The sequence below is a fragment of the Tachysurus fulvidraco genome, chromosome 10 (genome assembly GCF_022655615.1).
Source record: "Tachysurus fulvidraco isolate hzauxx_2018 chromosome 10, HZAU_PFXX_2.0, whole genome shotgun sequence".
In the NCBI taxonomy this organism is placed as follows: domain Eukaryota; kingdom Metazoa; phylum Chordata; class Actinopteri; order Siluriformes; family Bagridae; genus Tachysurus; species Tachysurus fulvidraco.
Genome location: NC_062527.1, coordinates 764260 through 785000, shown reverse-complemented (window position 1 = coordinate 785000; position 20741 = coordinate 764260). Strand labels below are relative to the sequence as shown.

General features: G+C 43.4%; 1 protein-coding gene across 4 annotated transcripts in view; it reads right to left on the bottom strand.

Moving 5' to 3' along the window:
• The window catches only part of myo9ab (myosin IXAb), a 97050-nt gene that overhangs the window by 65855 nt on the left and 10454 nt on the right, over nucleotides 1–20741 (bottom strand). For 2 of the 4 annotated variants that reach the window (XM_047819269.1, XM_047819272.1), the window contains exons 1-2: nucleotides 9211–9932; nucleotides 2640–3567 (exon numbers count right to left, since the gene is read on the bottom strand). In XM_047819269.1, coding sequence (XP_047675225.1) covers nucleotides 2640–3567; nucleotides 9211–9239 — 957 coding nt within the window. In that variant the 5' untranslated portion in view covers nucleotides 9240–9932. Of the gene's footprint in view, nucleotides 1–2639; nucleotides 3568–9210; nucleotides 9933–20741 lie in introns of those variants that run through there. The other 2 variants (XM_047819270.1, XM_047819271.1) reach the window with 2 other exon arrangements.

Below are 20741 nucleotides of genomic sequence, written 5' to 3'. Positions count from 1 at the left end.
AGATGATAAATCTTGGAAGTCATTGGTCAGGCTGAAGCACAGGGTAATCTGAAGTGATGTGTTCTAGTGAGAGAAAGTGAGAGGCTTAGTGAGAAAACATCAGGGTGTCAGGCTGATGGACCACAGGAACATTGTTTTCTCAGGAGTGAAATGTCCGCAAATTTAAACCTCCACCGAGAAGCGCAAGAGTCATGTCAGGGCAAAATTAAAAGCTCTACAACTCTTTATGTGTGTGTGTGTGTGTGTGTGTGTGTGTGTGTGTGTCCAAAGACAGACAAGAGTTGATCCATTAGCTAATAAAAATTACATTTGTAATGTTTTTTTTCCCGTCCTTCTAAAGACGCACTTAGACACGTACGTCTTTGTGAGATGTTCACTGAGTAATATTGTATGTTCTGTTGTAAATAAATAATACTTTAACCAAACCCTAACCTTCTACTTAGCAAACTCAAGGAAATAAACTATTGCCCCTTTTCCCCCGAGGCAGTTCGAGTGCAGGTTCGGAGCCTAATTTAGAACCAGTTCTTTCTGTTTCGACCGCCAAAGCACCGGCTCTGAACCAGGAAAAGTGGTTAGCGTCAGGAGCTGGGGGCGGGGCTGGGGGCGGGGCTACTGTTAGCGCATTTGATAACGGAACTTAAGTATACTAATGTTTAATACACTTTTACTTTACCGCGATATGATACATTATCAGCACACATGATAGTAGGTAGCTACATGCTAATGCTAACTTTTTTCTGTGTTAACGATAAAATAACGTTATGTACTTTATCGATCACAACCACCATTTATACAGATTACACAGAGCCGCACGTACACGTTTTATTCGCCGCGTTTGGGTGTTAATGTAGGTTCACAAAGCCATGAGCATTAACAGTAAAGTAACATCCGCCATTGTTATTGTTGTTGTGTTTGTGTTTGCCGCTGCTGCGCTAACGTCGCTGTGTAACGTGACACGTATACAGTGACGTCACACTCAGCGCTGTGATGCTCTCTAGCCGGTGGAAAGGCAAACCGGGTCTTAGAAGGTTCACCAGTGGAACCAAATTTGAACGAGCACCAGTGCTAGCTCTGAACGAGCACCCGGGTCTTTCCGGTGGAAAAGAGTCATATATGGACCAGAAGTACACGTGTTTGTTGCTGTAGTGGGAACTTAGGGGTACTTTCCCTGACAACTCGATAGCGTGTACTGTTAGGAGGTAACACCTGAAACTCGGAACCACAATTTAACATCCTTTCTTAATAATACTTTACTTCAAAAATGTCGTTTACTCCTAAAATGTCGTTGGTGATCTCGATTTCATACCGAAATGAAGGAGAAAAAACGGCTTGACGCATCCCTAACAAACTGAAATATCGCATTATTCGTAAACGCAACAAGATTAAGTTAGCTTAACGTTTATTACTAAATAAAATGAACATCCAGGGTTGAAATCTGGGTTGACTAGGTATATTTGTTCCTGATTTATATTGCAGGTTTTTACAATATCATTATGTCAGTCCCTCAGGCTGGCCTGCTGCTGGGTTTGTACACGCCCCTCCTCCGGGTGATGGATGGCTCAGTCGCTCTAAGCCTGTGTGGAATGCTTCTCCAGCAGCTCCATGCTGGTTAGGTTCCTCATCTCTCTGAACAGTCTCTCAGCTGTATGTTACAGGTCTGGATCTGTCACCGCTGGCCATCTGGCCCTTCCAATACCTCAAGCTAGAGCGAAAACCTCAAACTCTAATTACTGTGAGTGTCTGGGACGTGCTAAACCATACATACGCTTAAAAGAGCGGATCTCGAGACGAGTTTAACCCTTAGGAGATGCCCATTTAATTAACTGAACTGAAATTAGGTTTACTCTCTGGATTATTTCTGTGTTCTATGGAAGCCGAACAACAAAAGACTCGTGCATTAATATAATATTGGCAAGAAATACTTCAAATATCTGAAACGTTTAACCGACTCTTCTCTGACTCATCTATGAGCAATAAAGAGCTGACCTCAGGATTGGGTTAACAAGTGCTGTAAGAGCATCTCAGCCTTTCACACACTCACACACACACAAGCAGAAAACCACACACTCTAGCAACAGAAATTCTCAGCCAATGAGGCAAACATGCAGTCTGTACAAACAGCCAATGGTGTTGCACAGAAATAGAGACTGACTCTCACAGCTGTATCATGCTGGGAATTCAGTCTGTTGTGAATCTGGTTTTGGTTCCATCCCCAAAAACACAGGGAGATATGTGTGTACTCTCGGAACAGCTGGGTCTGCGTTAGCCCAAGGAGCATTGTTAGCTTCTAGTGAGACAGCTGCGACTGCACAGTGTGTTTGCAGCTCTATGTTTTTAGGCTTCTATGGCTGAGTTGTCCTGAACGACCGGTCAGTGGCGTGACATGAGCACTAAAAATCACAATTTCTTTTAGCACTCTTGCGGAAGTGAACATACTTCTGATTTTTAACTTGTTTTTGCTACAAAGCAAATCAAAATCGACACACCTTCACAATAAGCATTGGCTTTCTCCAAAATTCAGTATAGAGAGAGGTTATAATCCTAGTGTATAGATGTCAATGCCTTTATGCATGTTTTTCTTTTTACTTATTTTGTTTGTCCCTTATGAGCACTTATCCTGATACTTTGTCTAAAATTACCTCCAGTACGGGTCCAGCTCCTAGTATGATCTGCTCAACCCCGCTTGCGAAGCCTTTCTGGCTGAGCGCAGTAAGATGATGGATCAGAAAGTTGGTGCTCTGCGTCTTCCCTGAGCCACTCTCCCCAGATATGACGATACACTGATTCCTGTGCCTCTGCAGCATGGCATGGTATGCGGCATCGGCTATGGCATAGATGTGCGGCTCCAGCTTGCCCAGCTGGTGGTTATCGTACATCTTGACATATTTTGGGTTGTAGATAGGGAGGAACTTGAAAGGGTTGACCACTATCAGGATACCGCCGGCATAAGTGTAGATCTTTTCCTGTTTGAATCGCGAGCGCAGGTTTTCAAGCAGTGTCTGCTCGTTGAGGTCCGGCAGAGTGCAGAGGTCTGCAGCGTGCCGTCCGGCCGGGGGCTGAGGGAGTAGTCCGCGCTCGACCAGCCGCCTCCTCTCCTCGGTCACCCGCAGCCACATCTGAACGTTACCGTAGTGGATGGAACCATCCAGGTTCTTCTCGCGCAGCAGGAAGCGGTAGTCATCACTGCTGAATCGGTTCTCCAGCGCTGTGCGTGGCCACAGCATCATACGTTGCACCGGGCAGTCACTCGGGTTCAGAATCCATTCTTCACCACCAAACTCCTTCACCTCGGCCAGAACGTAGAGTCGCGTGCGGTCCAGCCGCAGACGCTCGATCACCTGCTCAATTACCTCAGCAGCCGACGTGACCTTGTGGGCCAACACAGGGCAGTAGACAGTGCCCTCGGCCAAGGAACCCGGGTACACGCGTACGGTGAATTCTGAGTCTTCAAGGCGCCGGCGATGTCCTCCAGCGCCATGGCAGCTCATCATTGAGCAGCAGCTCCCATCGGCGTCCGCCTTCGCACCTCCTGCACACAGCTTCGGGGTTGGAGTCAAGACATTCCAGCTGAAATGAGAAACAGAAACAGTTAAGATTCAGAGTGCATGTAGAATAAATATGCATAAAGATGAATCAGGACTCTTCCCTTCTTGATAAACTAAGTGAGACAGATATCCCACAACTGAGCCGTGCACGCTGGATTTAACCGCACTACTGCCAACAACTGCCGTCGTCAACTCAGAAGAGCCTGTTATCCTGACACGATGCTTTAACACACACGCTTCCTGTTGATGTTAAGCCTGAGGATGCCATTCATAAACTAAACACTCAGTACAACAGCAGTAATAAAAACCCTAGCCATACAACACAATAACTGGACCTTTTGACATGATCTGATCTGTCAGGGATCTCGGTTCCTAAATTAAAAGTGTTTGTGTACTCCTGGAAGTTTGTAATCTTGTAAACCTACCAGAAGATTTTACCAACAAATCACAGCAAAGCCATTTTAATAACTATTTGTACGCAGCTGAAGCATGAAGACACAGCACAGCCTGCTTCTCAGGCACAACATGGATGAGGTGACCTACAAGGCAGCTGGATTTCATAATTCCAGGACCAACCTGGCTGAAGAAAAATGATGGTACTAAAAGACTTACACTTGCTTCTTCAATAGAGTTTGAGTTACTGCTCGGGGGAAGTTGTGGCTCAACTGGTTAAGGCTCTGGGTTGTTGATCGGGTTCAAGGCCCAATACAGCCAAGCTGGCACTGTTGGGCTCTTGAGCAAGGCCCTCAACCCTCCCTGCTCTAGGGGCGGTGTATCATAGCTGCCCCTGCACTCTGACCCCAACCTCCTCAGTTGGGGTATGTGAAGAAAAGAATTCCGCTGTGCTGTAATGTGTATGTGGCGTTAATAAAGGCTTCTGTGTAATTGTTCTATTCTATAAAATGCTTGTGAATGAGATAAATTATATAAATTATATAAATGAGAGAGTGTGTGTGTGCCCTGTGATGGGTTGGCACGTCGTCCAGGGTGTATCCTGCCTCGATGCCCGATGATGCCTCCCTGTGACCCGAGGTAGTTCAGATAAGTGGTAGGAAATGAATGAATGAATGAATATAAATGAGATAAAAAATACAATGGGAACAGATACGCAACAAATCCTTGATTTTCTGCCTATACTGTACATCCTTTTCCTTCTGTTTAGTTTCTGTTTCTATTCGCATCCATTTGCCCGGAGAAGTTCCAGATCTTCTTCCAGGTGTAAAAACCCCAGACAGTCATTCTGAACTCATGCATCCTGTCTCCATAATTGTCCTGGTGTCTTGAATTTCCTCCAAAACACATAATATACTAATGCACAAGAGCAAGTCTGAACATATTAGGTTAAGTGCACGGTATAACAGATGACTAATCATCTTTAATCCACAACCGAGCGATTCTGTTGTTGCCTTCGGAGTCATCTGCTTCAGTCTGCATTCGGCTCGTTTAATCAAAGGACGGGGGGAAAAAAAGCAAAAGACAATAAGGTATAAAACACATGCACACGTCAGACAAAGGACGGGTTAAGCCGTATAACATGTGGTGCATAAATATTCACCCCCAAAATTGTAGCAGAAGATCAACAAAGGGATGAATATATGTCAGCCACATTCATGCATCCTGTTTCCTCTGCAATATATCTGTAATCTACAATCTGCAAGTGATGAAAAGATATGAAAAGTTCCGTTTTGCACGTGTGTGTCTATGAGAAGCTGACAAGCCCTGGCTGTGCTTTCACTCTAAAGTCATAAAGCAAATCAAGCCTTTAGCCCTCTCATGTACCGCAACATCCACTGTACGACTGAAGACATCAAAACTGAACACATTACAGAAAGAGGAAAAGTGAGCCTGAAACATCTATAAAGGCGATCTCGTACGAAACCCCTGAGACCGAAGAGTCACGCGTTCATTTACAGTAACTTCAGATCCAACGCCTCTTCCAGGGACACCGGGTTAGAGCGCCGGCGAGTCAGCACAGCCGGCACGCTGACTCGGAAGTAGAAGGAAACTGAAGAACCTGGAGAAAACTCACGAGGTCACCCAAAGATCTCCGAGCTCTGAATCCCCGGAGCCGTGAGACAAAGCAGACCATCTTATGGATTTAAACTAAACACTACGATACCGTAGCCATTAATTCATCATAGTTCATCAACGTTTTAGAGCTTTTAGAGCATGTCTGGGGCTTTTATTCACCTTCCCCTTTTAGCAAAATAATTCTGCCTTTTGAAGAAACAATGGCGATCGGAGGCAAATTCTGCAGAGATGGGACGCAGATTCGCTGTCATTAAAGAATTTCAGGGCTTTTGCGTGAAGACGGACGGCTGCTCTTTAGACAAGTTTGCACAGTTCTTCATGCTGCAAGCAAATTATTAACAAACACCTGGGTGGAAAATGGACCTTTGACATTTCGATGGTTATTTTCCCATCAAGAAATCTCAAGACTTTTTTACATTTACTACTAAAAGACCAGTGATCGGTTTATATAGTTAATAGTTATTACTGTACATGACTCCGGCTGACCGCTAAAAAGACATCCGGCGTGCGATTGTGTTCCTCTAAAAAAAAAAAAGAAACCGAAGTCAAAATGCAATTTAAATGCAGTAAATGCAGATTTTCACTGGGTGGCTTACGTAAGGTGAAAGGTCAAGTTAGGGCGCAGAAGGGGAATGCCAACTGGTCATTACTGAGCCTCAAAGCTACTCCAGTTTTGCTCACAAACCATCCGATTAGAGTTTTAACGAAGCGATCGACTGATGCTACACGTCTCTTGCTCAGCAGAGTGAATATCTCTGTGTACGGAAGAGAGAAGTATAACTGAAAGTAGTACAGCTGATAGTTCAGTAGCACTAAGCACATCACAGATCCTGCTCTCTGTTTCGGTTCTCTGTCACCTAGATGAATACGTGATATTTCGATATCCTCAAGCTTCAATTGTGTTTATTGTATGTTTTTTTTTCTGACTGATCTCTCAAGCACTATACAAATGCCCCTTGTTAGGAGAGATGGTCCCGTCCTAACAAGACTCTTCCTGATACTGCATGATCTGCTTTATTCAGAGAAATAAGTAATATAGCGAATAATATAAAGTTGAGATTTAACAAGGTCTAATCAACGTTCGCCTCACACCTCCAGGGTCGGGGGTTCGATTCCCACCTCCGCCTTGTGTGTGTGGAGTTTGCATGTTCTCCCCGTGCCTCGGGGGTTTCCTCCGGGTACTCTGGTTTCCTCCCCCGGTCCAAAGACATACATGGTAGGTTGATTGGCATCTCTAGAAAATTGTCCGTAGTGTGTGTGTGTGTGTGTGTGAATGAGAGTGTATGTGTGCCCTGTGATGGGTTGGCACTCCGTCCAGGGTGTATCCTGCCTCGATGCCCGATGACGCCTGAGATAGACACAGGCTCCCCGTGACCCGAGAAGTTCGGATAAGCGGTAGAAGATGAATGAATAATCAACTTGCCTTGTAATGCTCTACCATTAGCGATGAGCTATAAGGAGGCAGTGTAAAGCTTTAGTTTGAGGCAGGGAGAATAAAAGTCATCGTCGACTTTTCTTTGAAGTAAAATGAAAAGTCCGAGGAAATTCTTCCCTTTTGAACCCGATGACTTTAACTCTGCAACATTCCTCCGCGCCGTCGTCTTCAGTTAAACACTTTACATAAATATGTGGAGTCGGATAAACCGCAACTGAGAATCTGCTACAGAAGCTGAAAGGGCTCAAGTTTAGAAGACTAGAGTCGCTACACTAAGGCCATTTTAGTGCTATAGCACGGGTTCATCGTTCCTTCCGATTCGATCGGATGCATTTCTCTGTAAATTGTCAGCCATCGGTAGATTTCGCAATTCATTCTGCCGCCACCATCGTGATACAAATCGTCAAGATTAACGAAGCAGAAGCAGCCATGCTAGCCCAAGCCATGACGCTCTATCAAGCGTGTGTGACCACAGACCAGAGGTGGGAAGTAACGGAGTAAAAATACTTCCTTACTGTACTTAAGTAAATTTTTCTGGTATCAGTTTTTACTCCACTATTTATTTTTCGGACAACTTTTGACTTTTCCTCATTACATTTTTACACAAATATCTGTACTTTTTACTTCTTACATTTCCCAAACAGACTCGTTACTTTTAGTATTATTCCTTCTCATTGGACGCTGTTTCCAGCCTATCATCCTATCATTGTGCGGCTTTTTCCCCATGTGACTGGTGTACTGTATTATTTACTGGCTATCAGACATAGACTAAGGATAGCGGAGCTAACAATGAGCAGCGCCTACAAAAGGAATGGCTAATGTTCATTCAGAGGGAGTCACCGATGTTAAAGTAACTAACAACGAGGACATTCCTGAACACACATGGCCATATATGAGGGAGATGTTTGTAATAATCGGCGTCAAAAATCATTCCTGGCGAATGCGTTGTGAATTGTGCCCTTTATTAGGGTGGCTTCAGCCCCCTGTCTGTAATCTCAGCCACCCTAAAACTATAAGGATCATTTTTAAGGAAAACAAATATCCATCAGCACACTCCAAAATTATACACACACACACACACACATATATATACACACACACCCCACACACACACACATATATATATATATATATATATATATATATATATATATATATATATATATATATATATATAAAAACATGACGTCCAGTTACCAGCATGACACTAAACAGTAGTAACAGTGACTTTTTACTTAAGTACATGTCAGAGCCCAAACTACTTTAACTTGAGTAACAGAGTGTAGTCACTACTTCTACTTTTACTGGAGTCTTTTAAACAATGAGTATCTGTACTTCTACTTGAGTAAAGGATGTGTGTACTTTTGCCACCTCTGCCACAGACAGCTCTCTGGTCTTCATGTTGGTTTATCCTTTTTAACAACAGACTTCACAGGTAATGGGTCAGTCTTATAAAACACACCTTGGCAACAATAAACACCGGTCAGTCAGCTGTTCCGATATTTTTGTTCACCTAAAAAAATGGATGGGTTTGAACCGACATGGACGTGTTAATATCAGGAAACGAATATTCATCTTTGGATCTCGAATTGACGTTGATCAAAAATCCACAATCGCTTTATGTTGCTTCGTCGTGTCTATCAGCGGTCGATCGACAAGTGACTAACGAACACCCCGGAGAAATACGGCGGTTCTTTATTAACATGCCTACAGATAAACACCACGACTGCATTTACTGTTCATAACACATGAGCAATACAGTGTCACTAACACAGCAAGTTCCTGTTGGAATGGCTAAAACTCTTCTCTCTATAAAGCCAACAGATGGTCTCTGAATCCTCATCCCTCCAACAGTAATAAACACCGAGTCCCGGCATTCCACTGATTCTGTCAGCGTGTCCGGGGATCTTCCCTCCGAACGGACATCTTCGGCAGCTGCTTCTCTTGAAAGATCTACTAGCCACAAAAAAATGAATCCTTGCTACTTCTCGTTAATAAAAAACACCTTGCGTTTTTTTTTTTTTTTAAGTGAAAGCTTTAACCATATAAGGATGTCGAGCCTCAACAGCTTCATCTCACAAAAAACCACCCCCCCCCCAAAAAAAAAAACACAGCAGTTCATCAATCTAACACGGAGTCATTTCTGTCATGCTTTTATCTGCCTCTTAATTAGACAAAGTTCAAAGTGCACTCACTTACCCCTTGACCTGAAGGGTAATTACGGGCATGGACAAGAAGTGCAGCCGCACTATGACGCTTCGGATGAAACAGTTCAAATATCAGACTTAAGAGCTTTAACGTGAGAATGTCTTGTGAATTATCAGCAAAATTTATATGTGTGTGTGTTTATATATATGTGTGTGTGTGTGTGTGTGTGTGTGTGTGTGTGTGTGTGTGTATTGACTGGACGGGGACATTGGCTTCCTCTGCTCCTCTGTATGTAGTAAAACCGCTCGGCTCCAGCTTTCGTCAGCTTCGAGAAACGACACTCAGAGCCTCTGAACATTCCACAGCATGGGAAAGGCGCAAACGTACAAATACCACGGAGGTTTTGGTCGGCTGTGAGCTCTCGGTATGATCCAGGGTGCTGTCAACTTGGCGAGGGAGGAACTGGTCTACTGTTGGGATTCCGAATGAGGATAGACAAACAATGGTGTGTCCAAAAATTTCACCATGCTACAGCAGTCCTCTGAGATTCCTGTTTCATGCTTCATGCCTCGTGAAGAACTCGTCCAGTCCTGCCACGCGACGAGGAGAGAGAATCATCACATCGTGCTGCACGTACATATATCAGCCTCTTGTAGAAACATGAAGCTTCTTCTTAGTCCTTCTAAACCACTCCCTGTCTTCGTCTGTCCTTCATTCTGTCCCGCTCAAAAGCGGCCAGTCCTCTAAACACTGGGTGCAGAGGCGAGCCGAGGTTTGTGTATGTGTGGTTTGGCAGCTGGGACAGAGAGGGGGTGGAGGAAAAAGTGGGGGGGAAGGGGGGTTTGTTGTTTCCTGAAATGTGATCACAGCCAAAGAGAGAGAGAGACAGAGAGAGAGAGAGAGAGAGAGAGAGAGAGAGAGAGAGAGAGAGAGAAAGAGCAAGAGCAAGTGAGAGAGAGAGCGAAAAAGAGGTGTATGTGTTGTCCATAACATTTAAACTCTTCCTGAGTCTCTCTGAGTTGACATCACTTGCTGAACGCTCGGTTGAGACCTCGGTCCTGTTTTCTCTGTTTTTTCCTAGTCGAAGTTCGAAAACTTCAAAATCATCGGCAGCATCGGAATCATCTGATCATCTAAGATGTCGTTCAGACCTCGAATGCAGTGTCGCGAATGCAACCTTAAATGGGAGTTCGGATTCCAGGTCCACTAATCCGCCACTGATGGGCCCTTGTGCAAGGCCCTTGACCCTAAGGGCGTCTGCCAATTGCCATAAATGTAAATGTAAAGCTCGGTGAACGCTCGATAGCGGCATCGTGTTGCTAGATGGGTTGCCAGATGTTCAAAATATAATCAAAACCCTCAAAATTATTACCCCAACACCAAAACTGGTTTAGATGTTTAGAATCAGATGTTGAATGGCCCTTTAAGTTGGTTGAGAAAAGCTAGCTAGCTTTTGTTCAGTCAGTCGCAGTAAAACTAAAACCTGAGTACACGTAAGATCGCTGGGCAGAAATAGTTAGTCACATTTTAAGAGTAAAAAGCCATATCGGAAAGAAAACTAGTCCACACCCATGCCAAGCAAAGGAAACAATAATACACAATTCTTTATTTAGAATTTATATATTAGTTATTTGTTAGCGCTTAAACGCGTGAATTTCATTACAAGCCGACCGACCGCAGAAGTGTGGAAAGCTAATCAAGTAAAGTTATGGACTTATATTTTCACCGTGTTCAATCTTTCATCCTGGTGCATCATAGTATGTGTGAAAAATGTTGTGAATCGAGCACAAAGGTGAGAAATAACACAAAGCGGGCATGCGGTGCCTCGACTAGTCCCAACTGTCAGCGGATTTGAAGGCAAACAAGAACAAAAGCATAACACTGACATCACTGTAATACACATAAGGACCTGAATGATTGGCATGGGATTGTGCTGTGTGTGTGTGTGTGTGTGTGTGTGTGTGTGTGTGTGTGTGTGTGTGTGTGTGTGTGTGTGTGTGTGTGTGTGTGTGTGTGTGTGTGTGTGAGACTCACTTAAGACCAGCAGCAGTAATATGCATTAGCATTAGCTGTGCTTTGCATCGTCTAGTCAGAATGACACAGAACGACTATAGACATAAAATACCATATTAAATAAGAAGAAAATAAAATTACTGTCAGATTTTAGTGCACTGTAACATGTACCCAGCTCAGGCTGGATCTCTAGCTGGTCCTTACAAACACAGCTCTAATAACTTTGATCACAAAGCTCAAGGCAACAAACTGTACGTGGATGTTTCCGCTTAGCAAAGTAATGCACATCCGTCACATACAGTCTATGTGTGTCTTCACCAGACTGTTGCTAACATGTAGAATGTCTCTGCATGCTGTAGCATTACATTTTCCCTGTAGTGGTACTAAAAGGCCCAAACGATGTTCCAGCATGACGATTCCTCCGTACACAAATCCATGTTTTGCTAAGATTGGAGTGAAAGAACTCGAGTGCCCTGCCCTGAGCCCTAACCACCAGATTTCTTCCATCAGCCCCTGAGCTCACTAAGGCTCTTGTAGCTGAATGATCACAAATCCTTACAGCAACGCTCCGAAGTCCAAAGGATTTAACCCGGAAGAATCGAGCTTATTATAACAGCAAAGCGGAGACTACAGTACATCTGGAATGGGTGGAATTGGATGTTCAACAAGCACATGCCGGTATGATGCCCATGTGTCCACAAATTTTTGGCCATACAGTATATCGTACGATAAGAGAATTAGTGTGTGTATGAATTAGACACAGCAACAAGGCTTGGACTAGTGACTGTGAAGCTTTTTTTTTTATGGTGCCCAGAACACATGTTGGCATCATAGCAGGTCCACAAGCTTCTCAGGTCACCTCCAGCAGGTCAGCCTGAGTGATCGGACCCTGATACGGATTTGATCACGGTTTTAATTCGGGTCATATACTCTAGAGGGAAGTTTCTGTAATGCCGAGACCGTGAGATCGTCGATTTGTACTTATGGGAAGAGCAAATCCGTGTGGGGGTTTTAGGGGGTTTAGCTTCATCTCCGATCTTTAAGGAACTAAACAGTATTTGTACAGAATCTTGGCATTTGGCACGGACACTACGAGCGCTAGCACAGAGATTTACAGACGACCTTTTTAACCCTAATGAACGTCATCGATCACAATGCGTACTCTATAACAGTCTAAAGCCAGATTTCTGAGCCACTTCATTTTCAAATGTCACTTCCTTTACAAAATATTTACCGGACTAATTATTCGATCCCGACTTCTAAATCGAAATCTAAGCGTCCGTGTCAGAAAGAATGTAAAGGGAATATATCTTTGGCTTGCACAAACGGTATTTCAGAGCATCGATCATTTCCGATCTCTATAATTATATAATTATATATATATATGCATCGGGAGGTTTTTAAAAGATCGGCATTCGGAGAAATCCGAAACGTATAATCTGCGTTCTGGACAATGACGAGAAACAACACTCGATTATTAGCTAAATGTGACCTCGTAGAATTGTGTGGCTTTTCTCTAAGGAAGTATGCATTATTCAAGATCATGCTTTCGTTTAGAATACCATAAAGCCAACCGTGATTCCGACAAATCGCTCTCCGTTTCGTTTTAAGCTCGCACAGCCAAAATCTGAGACAATGGAGAGGATAGATACTAGGTTTCGTCTCTCAAGGTCTCTTTCTGCCAAAAGCAACATCAGCATATGGTTGGAGAAACAATACCACAGCACCCAACTGAGAATTGAGTTACAACATCTCCTAAAACTGTGTGTACTCAAATACCGGACCATTTCCACACACAGACGTATATCCTGTATTCTTCTGCTTTCATACAAAGTCCATTATCCACCATATAATTATATTCAACCACAAGGACATTAGTGATGTCGTGTGAGGAGGTCCGGGGAGCCGAAGGTGTTCAGTGGTGTTCGAGTCAGGGCTTTAGAGTTCTTCCACAGCAAACCCTTTCTTCGTGGCCCCCCAATTGTTCATGAAAGCATTGTTAAGCTGGAACAGATTTGGACCTCTTTAGTTCCAGTGGAGGGAAAATGTACTATTGTGTGTGTACAATCTTGGGTTTGGGTAAGAACCACATACAAGTCTAACGATGAAGTGTCCAAAGTCTTTTTTTTTTAAAAATTTCCTATTTACCGTACGTCTAGTGTGTGTGTAAGGAACCAAATGTTTCTCAAAAAGAAAGCAGGTTATTAAGGCATATTTGAACCAAATGTCTAATCGTTGAGGTAGCAAAGGAACCTACAGGTAGTTTGTGAACTAACACGTTATTTGTAATTGTTACTGACTTAAGAAATAGCTCGTGTAGGATTTTTTTTCTATCCCCAGCGATCCTGTATTGTATTTCGCCTGACAGAGCTTTAAGCTTAGCGGTTTATGGCTGCGTCGTGGCGACATAATGACATATTGCTGCTTTCACACGAAGGCTCCTTCCAGGTATCCTAATAGTCTGTGGTGTGCTGCCTTCTGTTGCAGATACAGCTTATATATCCGAGGGACAACGAGGTTTTACGATAAACGTCCCTTAGTCGTGTTTTCACTATAACCACCTGATTCATTTAGTGCAGAGTTTCAAAGAGAGCAGAAAGTTTCTGTATCACTGTGTGAGAAACACTAGCCTTCGAAACCCAGGCAGTTCCAGCGTCCGTGGGGCCCCAAGCAGAAAAATGCAAAAGGGGGTCTCTTGGCATGTTTCTGCTTTATTGCTATTATGTTGCCCAGAAGCTTTTGTAAAGAACCAGGATAACTGTCTGAACGTGTTAGTGTGATATTCTGCATGCTGGATGTAAAGCTAGATCAAACCTCCCGATTAGATAAACCGTAATTACATAACGAAGGGTACAACAGAACTCGTGTTGTCCTTTATACCCCATGTATACACTATAATTACACTATATGGGCAAAAGATCTGTATAAAAACTAGATTAGAAGATCGTTATATGCTGCAGATGTAAGTTTGAACTTCTTTTCACTAGGAGGCCCGAATATGGTCCAGCATGACAACGTCCCTGTGCACAAAGCAAGCTCCATGATCACATGGTTTGCCGAGATTGAAGTGAACAACCTTTCCTAACATCAGGGTCTGATCTCACTAATGTTCTTGTAAGCTGAAGCCCAAAGTCATGCTCCAAGTCCGAGCTAGCCGTTCGCTGGCCACGATGAAGTCGAGCATTACAGTACAATACATACATGACACAGCTGCGCTCCTGCTTCTTCTTGCTTTATCTTTTTTCTGGCCTCCAGACAGACAGGTAAAGGATGACGATTCACAATTCACAATAACATGCTAGAGGTTTTCAGGAAATTCTACACTTTTTTATGGACTAGTCTTTAAGAAGCCACATTAAAATTAGGAGACGCAACAAGCTGCCTGTCCGGTAACCACGATTCAGACCGAGCGCCAGAGGCACAATGTTTACCCTATTGTCAAAGGTCCAAGAGAACATCATTGTGTGGGGAATCTGGAAACTCTCTCCTGTTGATTTGAGTGACAAGTAGCCACAACAGGTCATGGACGAGAGCAGTTAGCGTCTCCTCCGTATTCATTCAGCTGCTCTTTGTTTGAGAGACAGTTGGGAAAGATGCAGAGGAGGTAAAGCTGCAAATCAAGATAGAAGCACGTGTTAGCTTTCACCCTTGGCAGTTAGTAAACCACAACTTAGCAAGTGGGTGGGAATTGGGCAAATAACCGAAATGGGGAAGAAACATGAATCATGAAGTTCTTGTCTGTTCAAGAGAAACCACGCTGTATGTCAAAGCCCCAAGCGTCTACAAAATACGGCTAATATTCTGATGATGTTAAAAGGAGCTCATGGCGTTAGGTGTGCGATAATTCCTCAGAGTCCTGGTATGAGACTGCTGTTGACACGGGCGAGTCATTTAGCGCAATCAACACCGAACGACTCCTTAGAACTGACTCCGGTTTCCTCCCCCGGTCCAAAGACATGCATGGTAGGTTGATTGGCATCTCTGGAAAATTGCCCGTACTGTGTGTGTGTGAGTGAATGAGAGTGTGTGTGTGCCCTGTGATGGGTTGGCACTCCGTCCAGGGTGTATCCTGCCTCGATGCCCGATGACGCCTGAGATAGACACAGGCTCCCCGTGACCTGAGAAGTTCGGATAAGCGGTAGAAGATGAATGAATGAATGAATGAATGAATGAATGAATGAATGAATGAATGAATGAATGATTTATTTATACCTAATGAGCAAACCTGAGGCAACTGTGGCAAGGAAAAACTCAAAAGGAAGCAGACACAAAAGGGATCCTCTGTATCATCATCTGTATTGATTAAGAGGTTGTTCTCCTTAAAGTTCTCATGGGGTTGGCCTCTAATTTTTGAATGTATGAAATCTTTATTAGGAGGAATCCAACCCGGAGCTGGAACATCTCAGGATGCTTCGGGATCCTCGTGGGGTTGGCATCTTCTCTTTGAGGTCTGAAATCTTCATGAAGCGGAACACAACTGGAGCTGGCATGATCTCCGTATGCCTCGGGATGGTCCGAAGAAGAGAAACAAATGTAGATGCTGTTCATAATATTAGCAAGCGCTAGAAGATAATGCGCATTTGATCAGTTGTACTGGTTCATAAGGAGACATGAGAGTAGAAATAAAAGAAAATAGAAATAATTGGTTCATTTCCGATTAGATCAAGAATAGAACTAGACTTTAGATAAAAATTTTTCAACAACCCTTTTGTTCCTGTTGTCCTCTTGGACCACGTGGATAGAACCACTTGGAGGCTATCACGCTGTCTTCGAAGTGCCGTTATGTCGGTCAGCTTTGTGTTCGGGTTTTCAACAGTGAACGTTTGAAGACTTCAACAGGAAGGAATCAGTGTTAAGTCTGTAATGAGCTCAGTAATGACCTCTGACCTGTCGGTTCCTCAGGAGCTCTCGGTTCCACAGTTCCACCGGACTACACACTGTTGTAGAAAGGACGTTATTTACAGTACATTGATATCATTTCCTGTCCGGTGTCGCCTAAATGAGGACGAGGTTCACTTCTGAATCTGGTTCCTCTCGAGGTTTCTTCCTCAGGGTGTTTTTCCTCAGATAAATACTTAATTTTAAACTTCACAACTTTTATTCTGTTTCTATACTCCTGTAAAGCCGCTTTGAGACGGCGTCAATTGTTAAAAGTGCCATACAAATAAATTGAACTGAATTCAAATGAACCTGTTGTGCTTCTAGCCTGTGCTTCGACCTGTCGGTGTGTTTCCCGGTCAGCCGAGAGTTAGCCGAGGTTAACGGCAGGCTGAAGTACTGTACGCTCTCGAGGTCAGTAAGTTTAAGAACTGCTTAAACACAGTAGCACTTCTCAAAAGGATTTTCCTGCCAACTTCAAATATTAGGTCAGTTCAGTTTGTTGAAAAGTCCAAGGTTATAAAAAAAGTTTTTTTTTTTGCCTGAAAGCGGTCTTCACATGCATGTAAAAGGAGCCATTTACTGGAAACAGGAAGAAAGCAACCGAACCTGACTGCTTTTTACCTTCTTGTAAAAAAAACATGACATCAGGGCAAAAAAAAACAAATAGTCACCACTTGAACTCTACCAACTATAGAAAACAACCAAATTCTGTAACTAAGAGGGAACATGAAGGCTGATTTCAACACGTCGCTTTCATTACAGGTTCACGTCTAATAGCTGCTTCTTTTCTGGACCAGAAATGTGATATTAACATTAAAGTCACAAAGCCCTGCTACAGAAAAGATGCAATTTATATATACGACATAACCAGAGCTGACCCGAACACGTTCTGTGTCGTCTGATTTAAAGACAGCTGATGATAAAGCCTTCGTACGCAGAATTCTTCCAAGTACACAGATTAGTCAGTACAGCAAAAAAAGGCCCTTCTGTACACTCATCCTTGCTACTTTCATTTCTGCTAATGTTTGGAAATAGCAAGCGTTCTGAGTATCTTGCCCAGGAGTGACCGTGAAAAAACAAAAAAAAACCCTGCATGAGTTTAGAGATGACTGCGCTAACTGGAACAAAGAGGCTTTTTACGTTCTAATTGGGTTCACATTCGGATCTCTTTGGGTTCGATTTGACACTTCAAGGAAAGCCTATATAAATGATATACGTCTCCATTTACTATGACAGCATTTACTGTGACGAAACAAGAATGTCGCATCATTTAATAAGTGGAACAATGATGATGATGAGGTGAGCTTAGTATGCGACAAGTGAAGCGAGAGGGGCTTCGGGAGCATCGGTTTAAATCAGCATGCTAATTGGCTAATCATCAGCATGCTAATCATCTGTTAATTAAAGGGAAGAAAGAAGACTCTTTCACGTATTTTTTGCGACACTCCTACTGTATGTGAGCTTAGCTTAGAGCAGCGTTGAGAGACTAGAGAAATCCCTTCGGCTTGGTAACATGTCCTGATCGTATGTATTCATCATAGCGATGCTACGGTATGTTTCCTTCGGCTGTGGTAAAACACGGCGCTTTGTTTTTAGGCGTCCCGTCTACGGCCTGAAGGGAGATATTCTGAGAAAACAAAATCAGAGCTCGGAGTTTTAAAAGAAGATATCCGTCAGAGCCGTTTCGCCGTCTGGCTTCATAAAGCCCCTCACATGACGGCGGTAATTCGGGTTTAGGTTCCCGGCACCTCTGCTCGTCCAGGAGGCTCTTTAAACCAGACAGTGATCCAAGATGAGAGATGAACCCAGGCTCCTGTTCTGTCATGTGTTTATTACCGTATATAAATATCATGAGACACGATGCCGGATACCCGGGATGCTGAATAAGAAATCCTTTCAAAGAGCAATGGTACATCAAGACTATGCTCCAGAGATAATTCTAACACTCTGTAGCGGACGACAAGATGAGTCGTCGTGCCGAAAATACAAAAAGTGTTTAGTTTTGAATGCTATTGTGCCATTGAGGTTTGATTACACAATCTTGCCATGGTCTTTCCAGAATATTCATACAACTGTAGCTAATGGGAAGATGGCGACCTTTTGGAAAGCGGTTGCGAAACGTCTGAACGTTGGAAAGTCCTGGGAGTGACGCACACATGACCGTCTGCGGTGATGGAGCCCTGACGGGGTTCATGTGCACGAATGACTACATTGTTCTGCAGGATTGAGTAACACCCCAGGTTGCAGACATTGGTCGTAGCTCTCACCCTCCTCCTTTATTTCCACATTCTCTCTTCTCTCTTAATACCTGAAGCTCAGGATGAACCACTGTACTGTCTGGAGAAGGAAACCGGGTTTCTGACTAAATTCATCTTTTGAGCTGTACCTTAAAAAATCGATCAGCTATGCACTCGAGGACTTGACTGACGAATGAAGCCGTTTCAAATGAGAGCATGACAGATGAATGAGTCACAAGATTCAGAGTCGTACTGTACGAGTGCATAGAAGACAATCCGTTCGAGCGTGCATGAAGTGATCATCCGTGTGAGTTTCCTCGTACGTCTCTGAACCGTGCCAGCAGATGGATGGATGCTGCGTTCCCACTTCGGAAGTCGGAGTAGTATCATTTTAGATTCATCTGCAAGCTGTAGAGTGTGTGTTTGTGTGTGAGAGAGAAAAACATGGCGGTGTCTGTGTTCGTCTTTTGATTGCTAGCCAGCAAACTGCAATGAATGACGTCTACACTCGGTACCCCAGAACGACAAAGCGAAATCAGATCTCTAGAAATGACTGTAAATTTATTAGAAAAGAAATTTCGCTTGTACTGTACATAAGTATTCAGACCCTTTGCACAACACTTAAAACATCTCTGTTGGTTGTTGCTGAGACGTTTCTACACCCTGATTGGAGTTCACCTGTGCTCAATTGATTGGAATTGATTTGAAAGGCACACACCTCTAAATAAAAGAAGAATGGACGTAAAATCTCCGATCCATGTCTGCGAAGCTTGTTGCATCATACCCATGAAGACTCGAGGCTGCCAAAGGTGCTTCAACTGAGTACTGAGTAAAAGGTCTGAACTAGAGGTCTGATCCAAATCCTGAGTTATGACGGAGATGCGTTTCGATGGCGCCGTACTAACTACGTACTAACTAAAATATCCCAAGTCGCACAGTGACCTATCCGACCCAGGAGTCTTAAAGAATGGTGATCCGTATGGGGTAGTTTACTGTAAGGTGTTAATAACTGAACAAATTACAGTACAGTTAGCTAATGCAATCTAATAGAAAGTTTGTTCAGTAAATAATCCTATCTGCTGTAAAAACTTTAATGTTGGTAACCTTAACATGAAATCGCTAAAGCTACATCATACATGCATTAAAGTATCGTATCATACCGTATCGTATCGTATCGTACCGTATCGTATCGTATCGCATTGTATCGTATCGTACCGTATCGTATCGTATCGTACAGCACTCACCGAGATTCTGTCTGACGTCTGTGTACTTGAACAACGTTTGGTTGTTGATGCTACATTAACTCAGTTGTCGAAAGATGAGGATGGCGAAGAACCCAACAAATGTATGCCGAGACATCCGCACTCTGTCAAGAGCGAGACTGAGATGACAAATAATTTCACGTAAACCTTCCAACGCCGTGACACTTACACATTAGCTAATCGATATAAAATAAAAACTCGGAAGCAGATAATAATAATAAACTGCACATGATTCCAGGCAGATATCACAGAAACACTGCAGGAATGTGTTCTGGTCATTTCGTGACTGTGTCAGAAGTGTCAGAGCGCCAGAAGCCGTGTCATAAGACTGGATCAAAAAAAAAAAGGAATGAAGAGCGATGAGGAGGAGGAGGCAGAGGAGGAGGGGGGGTAGAAACACTGGGCCTCTGAGGCGACCGGTATCCTCAATTACACACAGTCCATTTAGCCCTTAAGGACACAGCCATTAGGGTTAACACACACACGCACAAACACAGACACACACACACACACACACACACACACACACACACACACACACATGCACACGCACACACACGCATTAGAGTAAATGGTTGCATTCAGCAGGAACTGCCTGAAGGAAAAAAGGCTCCAGAAATGGGTGGAGTCTTCAGAAACAGTAAACAGCCCGAATCCACTTACATACACACAAACACACACACACACACACACACACACACACACACACACACACACACACACACACACACACACACACACTCACACACACACAGTGAAACATGTGGATATTGTCGTAGTTAGATTTGTAGCTCACATGTGGCTAATGTGACCAACTTCAGGTCGACATAAACAGTACCAACTGACAGACAGACAGAACAAAGACGGGATGAGGTGGAATTTCAAACAAATTATAATTGTTCAACAATTTCTGATGACGTAGCAACTGATTCTTGCCCTGTTTATTTTAGTATCATAAGGTTTCATTTCATTTTCTCTTAATTTCCTGGGACCTCGTTTAGTTCCCTGAAACAATACGGCTTTCATTCGAATGATTTATTTATTTATTTTCTCTAGAACTCCAGCAAATGCAATGTACTTGAAAAATTTGAACTGTCACGGTTTATACGTTCCAGGTTTATACACAACTTTGGTGGTGAGCGTGATTGCATTGTTATAGAACAAACCTAAAGTGGGTTCACACACAACA